This window comes from Alnus glutinosa, chromosome 11 (assembly GCF_958979055.1).
Source record: "Alnus glutinosa chromosome 11, dhAlnGlut1.1, whole genome shotgun sequence".
NCBI classification, from domain to species: Eukaryota; Viridiplantae; Streptophyta; class Magnoliopsida; order Fagales; family Betulaceae; genus Alnus; species Alnus glutinosa.
The window spans coordinates 24,379,880-24,386,222 of NC_084896.1; the positions used below are offsets into that span (position 1 = coordinate 24,379,880).

Genomic DNA, 6,343 nt, shown 5'->3' on the forward strand with positions numbered 1-6,343 from the left:
TTAACGGAATTTGCAAAAATACCCATGCTTAAATCTTTGAAAATTTTATAATTTTTTTAAAAAAAAAAAAAAAATAAACTTATGAATATTTTGAAAATTTTTGCAAGATTTAATAGCAAATCCTAATGGAGTACCCTTAAGTGAGACGTTTGGAAACTTGAATACTCCAGTTTGAGACATTTGCTAGTTGAGTAACCTTATCTCGATCAAAACAGCGTATAATTTGATACCCTTTTGTAAAGTTATTCCTAATATTTAATTCATATTGGTAAGATATATATATATATATATATATATATATATATATATATATTAATTAGTTGAATAAAATATTTTATAAAATCACACAAATATTGCAAACCCTCCCGTAACCATTGGAACACTATTAATTTGTGTAACAACAAATGAACACCAAAACTGCCGAACAAGAACAAACCCCTACAAAAATGCTTTATTAGCATACTAACACAGCACTGATATTAACACCCAACCAACACAAATCATATTGGAAATATATGTTAAATCATTATTTAACATGGTATTAAAGCTAGCGGTATAGAGTTCGAATATTCCTGACTTTACAAGTCACCTTTCATTTTAATTAAATATTTCAAGTGTTAGATTTCACTCAGTAAAAATAAAGTTTGAGCCTATATGTGAGGAAAAATGTTAAAATATTAATTAAGTGAATAAATTTACCATTTTTTATAGGTTTAAATTTTTGAGAGGATTAATAGCTTAAATTTTTTTTACTTAAGTGTTTTATTATATGAGCACATTGCAAGAGAAAAGGATAAGTGGATCACTCCTAAGTGGATAGTACCTCCCGCATGTGATTCTAAGGTAAATTGGTATAGTGGTGTAAGATCATGAAAGATATGTGCATGTGGCTAGTTAGGAGTATGGCAAGAATGGGCCACTTTGAACCGGTAGTCGCAAAAGCTTTAACAATATTTCAAGCAACTGTTTTCTACAAAGAATTAGGTTTACATCATATTCTTTTGGAAGGTAATGCGGTTAAAGCTGTAACTTTCAAATATCTTAATTTGAGTAGATTTGGACAACTAGTGAAAGACACTCGCATGGTTTTAAACTCGTTTTTTAGCTGGCAGATTCACCACATATTTAGTAGAATAGCTGATAATGCGGCACATGAGTTAGCTAAGGTTGCCGTTAAACGTATCATAGATCAGGTTTTGATGGAACAAGTTCATGACTGTATCTATAAAGTTGTTTTGTTAGAGCAATCTGCTATATATATTTCTCTGATAAAGTAATAAAAATATTATAACCTTTTTTTAAAAAAAATATTATAACTTTATTTTTATTTTTTTTAAAAAAAAAGAAGGATAAGGTTTCAGTCAATTTACGCAAGTTTATCTTTAAACGGGCACAAAGGGGAAACAAGATGGGATCGATACTGGCCCGATTCATCAAAAAGTAAAAAGGTTGCTGATAAAAGGAGGACCTGCCAAAGTAACAACTAACAAATATTAAAAGCATTTTATTCTATAAAATAAAAACAATAAAAGCATTTTATTTGTATTTGTTGTTGGATAGAAGTTTCCCCATCACCCATTTTTCCAAGGGTAATTGTTAAAATAAAGAAAAATATTAAATCCTATAATTCAATCTAACATTTATATAAGAAGGTTGACAACTTGACATGGTACTCGCAATTAATTTTTGGATTCTTTGTTAAATTAAAAAAAATTGTTAATTTGAATTTTAAAGTGTCATACCAATATTATTGAATAATTATAAGATAAAAAAAATATAATATCTACTATTACTTTATTGTTAAAGGTGATAAGGACCAATAGAATATATGTAGACTGTTTTTTTTTTTTTGTGTGTGTTTTAAATAACCAATTATTTTAGATGTTTAATTGACTTAATAAATAGGGCCCAACACATAAAATATTTAACTAAAATGTATACTAAACTGTGAAATCAGGGTTCGACCCCATGATATCAGATATCTGTTTTGATGTCATATTAAAATCATCAGTTATTTTAAAAGTTTAAACAGATAAAAACTGATAAACTTAATTATTTAAATTAATATTCTACCATATTGTAACAAAGCTTCCAATTTTCCTCTCTTGCCATGACTGCTTGTATGCCACATCAAGTGAACATTTGGAAGCTCAGGGAAAAAAAAATGAACATCTGGAAGGTTTTAATGAGCTCAGATTATTTATAAATTAAGCAATTATATCACTCTTTATACTTTTTAATTAATGTCCAATTATCCTAAACTTTTGAGGAAAAAACAAAATAGCGTGGCCCCTAAGGTCCACTAATATTTATTTTATTTTATTTTATTTTATTTTAATTTGTTATAGATAAGGTCCACTAATACTTGCTAATTTGCTTAATCATTCACTCATTTTAACATCAAAATCATTCCCTAATAAACCGGCCACAGTAGCCCCATCAAGGTGTCAGTTAAAGTCTTATGACTCATCTTTATGCTGTCTTTAATGCAATATATATATATATATACTACAGTCTACACTCTTATTAATTAAAAATAGGGATAATTTTGCTTAAGAGTATCGAACTTTCACTATTTTTAAAAGAAGATACTTGAACTTCAAACGGTCTTAATTTAAAGTATTCACTTTTTAAAAAGTTTTAATCAGGGGTCCTCCGTTAGGATTTTTCACTAAATCTTGTCAAAATTTTCAAAATACCAATATGTTTTTTTTTTTTTTTTTTTTTTTAAAAAAAAAAATTATAAAAAATTTCAAAGATTCAGGCATGGGTATTAAATTTTAACCAACACTTAAATCCTATCATTTTTTTTTCTTAAAAAATGATGGGCATTTTCAAAATTTTGATAGAATTTAACGAAAAATCCTAATGGATGACCCCTAATTGAAACTTTCCGAAAAATAAACACCTTAAATTGTGATAATCAGAAGTTCAAGTATTTTCTTTCAAAAATAATAAAAATCTAATACCTTAAGTGAAGTTCTTCTTTAAAAATAATATGACTAATGAATATTGTCACGTCAACGAGTAAAATAGGAATAAAATGAGGGTGTAATATTTGTGCTCGGCGGCTATCTTTGGCAAATATCTTTTGCATTTTTATTTTTTTTTAAAAGTCAACTTCCTTTCAACAACACACAACACACAATATTCATTATTTTTCTCTTACAAAAAAAAATTTAAAACTCCATTATGCTTTATATGACGTCAATTAGTTCCTCCTCCTTTTTCCTCAATCAAAACCATTTGCCAAACACACCATGTAAATTAAGTTGCCCTATCAAATTACCTCAACTTTCAAGAAAAAGAGAGGACTTGACTTCAATATTTGATATTAATTAGTTATACTTGGACTAATCAAAGAATTTTTTTTTTTTTTAAAATCAATGATCAAGTAATCTCCATTGTTTCTCACAAGTGTTAAGGTTAATAGATTTTAACTTCATCATTTGAAAGTCATAACATTCTCTTGCCTTTCCTCAATAACCCAACTTATGATGTTCTTGGATTCGAATTATCAACAATTTTGTTATTTGAATTGTTCAATTCAAACAACAAAAATGAATGAATTTATATAGGGCCACCCGTCCAAGCATATTATTTGAATTACTGATAATTTGAACGACCCAATTGCTTTAGCAATCTTCTTCCTTTGCTATTTTTCCTTGTGGATAGATGGATGTTTCCAAAAGACATGAAAGAAACAGCTGACAGCACAGAGCACTTTGAAATGTTTGACATCCTTTCCACGGGTTAATTGAACCAAAATACAAAACCTGACCCTGACACGTCCTAATCCAACGACGTACACTTTAACTTTCCACAAAACCTACTGAGTCACAAAGAAAGAAAAAAAGAACTAAGAAATACAAAGAGAATAATTTCTGTATGACCAAGACCATTGACTTTTCCAATCTGGGTCGGGTCAACGGCCCAAAGAGAAATCACCGTCTCCGTTCTGGGGTCCAACGTGGCAAACCTGGACTAAAATGCGCCGAGACCACCCTGGAGTCCAAGAGCTCCATAATCGGAGTAAAATTCACACACCGCGGCACCTTATACTGGTTGATGGACGCGCCTCTTGAGATCGCGTAGTCCATCAGCTCCTCAAACGTACCGTTTTTTACCACGCGAATCTCCAACGGCCCGATCGAGTTGTCCGCGACTCGGCCTTGCCGGTACACCGAGTTGAGCGATTCCTCCATCGCCAGACAGCACCGGTTCAGCACCTCCTGACTCGGCGAGTTGGCCGGGTCTTTCACCAGGAGCTCCCAGTATATGACGTAGTGACCCGGAATCGTCTTCGTATCGGCGTAGCTCGTGTACTCTACCACGCTGGTGTTGAAGTTTCGGAGGATTTCGGAGGCGTTCTCCATGGCCTTCTGCAATTCGGCCTCGTCGGTCTTGTCCGAATCGATGCTGAGCAACACGTTCTTCCTCCGGACGAAGTGGAACTGCGGGGCCGAGTTGTGGAACCCGGTGACTCGGAGAATGTCTCCGACTCGGTACCGGTACAGCCCCGCATAGGTGGTGATCACCAGCTCGTACTCTTTTCCGACCTCCACGTCGACGAGCTCGACGAGTTTTGGGGCCGAGCCGCGGGTCGACCAGGCCGAGTTCGGCTCGTGGGGTAGGAACTCAAAATAGGCCATGTTTGGCATTATGGTGTACGAGACCTCGGAGGGCTTGCACATCGGGTTGAGATTGAGTCCGAAATAGCACTCCGACGACGCGTACATTGTACAGGCGAGTGGCAATCCGCCGCTATAGTGATCTAGCGTCGGAATATACTGAGCCATAGCACCCGTCACAATAACGTCCAAATACTTCGTGTTGGGCCAAATTCGGGTTATAATCCCCTCCCAGTTGTCCTTTGAGCATTCTTTCGCAACAAAATCGGCCAATTCGGGTTGGGGTTTGAGGATACGGGTCACGCAGTCTTTGATTCCAGGGTCGGTAATTTTCTGGTTGAGAGTTCCGGTTCGGATGTCGTGGGCAAGCTGGGTCCAGTTGAGCTGGAGGAACCGGATGGCCCGGAGGAGGCCGGATGCAAACACGGCGCCGAGGCGGAGGACTTGGTGGCGCTCGATGAGGCCGCAGAGCATCTGGGAGTACATGCTCTGAAAAGAGTCGGCGCAGAGGATAGCCTCGTTGGGGCTCGTCTGGACGTTGTACGGGTCGTAGGGTCGGGTCTTGAAGTGGTCGCTCTTGTAGTAGCTGGTGAGCACGGGGCGGGCCAAGAGGCCACCCGGTGTCTTCGACTCGGCCTTCACAAACAGGAAGTACAGCCCCTTGCCCTTATCCAAACCCGGCACATAACTGTAGCATTAAAAAAGACCCGTTTAGTTAAGCAACACGCGGCAGTCATTAATTAGATTAAGCGCGTCGCTTTATATTTTAAGGTTTTTTTTCACTTACAGGTTCATCACCGGCATGAGAAGGCTGTAAAGTAGCTGGCGACGATCCAGCTCTTCCTGAATCGTGGGCATGAGTTTTCTTTCCCCAGCTGAAGTTCCAGAGCTGTAAATTTTCAAAGTAAATAAATTTAGATAATGTTCTAATTCAGAATGACGTTCTGATACTATATAAGTTTGTTTAGATATGATTGACGGGTAAAAATATATATATGTACCTGGTGAGGAACTCAGAGATCGGGTGGGCGGAGAGGATGGGGGAGCGGTCCCCATTTGCGATACGCTGGATTTCGGGCTGAAGATCCTCGTACGTAATCATGGGAATTAGCGATTTGAAGGTGTCGCGTTCGGTGGCGCCGTGGAGTTTGAAGCGCTTGAGATACTCGGTCTCGGCGTTGCGGCTCAGGATCTCGGCCAAGACCCTCTCTTGCACGGCGTCTGCGTTTCTCGTCGTTTCCTCAATGAACTGGAGCGCCTTCGCGTCCTTCTCGCAGGCCGGAGGGCCAAGCGGTGACGGCATAGCAGAGTCAACAGCCATTTTGGATATAAAAAAGAGTGGCTAGCTTTAGAGTTTTAGAGCTCTGAGAGAGAGAGAGAGAGAGAGAGAGAGAGAAGGCTTTGAGAATGTTGATGAGGTGGGAGTGGTGGTGGTGTGGTGCAGTGAGATTAAGGGATGGGTGGGCTTTTATAATGGGAAGGACACGGTCACAGACTCGCAGGGGGGGGTGGGAAGATGACTGCCACGTCACGTGCCATGTCAGTGTGGGGCCCAGGTGGTAGCAGAGACAAAAGGAGAGCTTGGGAGGAAACTGACGGACCTATATACGGAGGAGCCGTGGAAAGTAAAACGAATTTTGTCTCTGAGGGAGTGTAGGGAAAGAAGGGGACAGAGTGGGGGCCCGCAACACGTCGACATGGCCCGAAACGAG

At 38.0% G+C, this 6,343-nt stretch overlaps 1 protein-coding gene across 1 annotated transcript; it reads right to left on the reverse strand.

The window, feature by feature from the left end:
- Positions 1-3,724: 3,724 nt before the first annotated feature.
- LOC133881483 (probable indole-3-acetic acid-amido synthetase GH3.1) lies at positions 3,725-6,073 on the reverse strand. Its single transcript, XM_062320423.1, has 3 exons — positions 5,633-6,073; positions 5,419-5,520; positions 3,725-5,319 (listed from the first exon to the last, which is right to left on the reverse strand). Exons 1-3 carry the CDS (start codon positions 5,950-5,952, stop codon positions 3,945-3,947), a joined length of 1,797 nt encoding a protein of 598 aa, XP_062176407.1. The 5' UTR covers positions 5,953-6,073; the 3' UTR covers positions 3,725-3,944.
- Positions 6,074-6,343: the final 270 nt, after the last annotated feature.

What these genes read in the sequence shown, in the direction of transcription:
- LOC133881483 (XM_062320423.1), bottom strand. Translation starts at nt 5,952, where the DNA reads ATGGCTGTTGACTCTGCTATGCCGTCACCGCTTGGCCCTCCGGCCTGC. An exon ending in ATCTCTGAGTTCCTCACCAG is followed by an intron (nt 5,521 to 5,632) that starts GTACATATATAT and finishes GAAAATTTACAG; the next exon opens with CTCTGGAACTTCAGCTGGGG. An exon ending in CTCATGCCGGTGATGAACCT is followed by an intron (nt 5,320 to 5,418) that starts GTAAGTGAAAAA and finishes TTAATGCTACAG; the next exon opens with TTATGTGCCGGGTTTGGATA.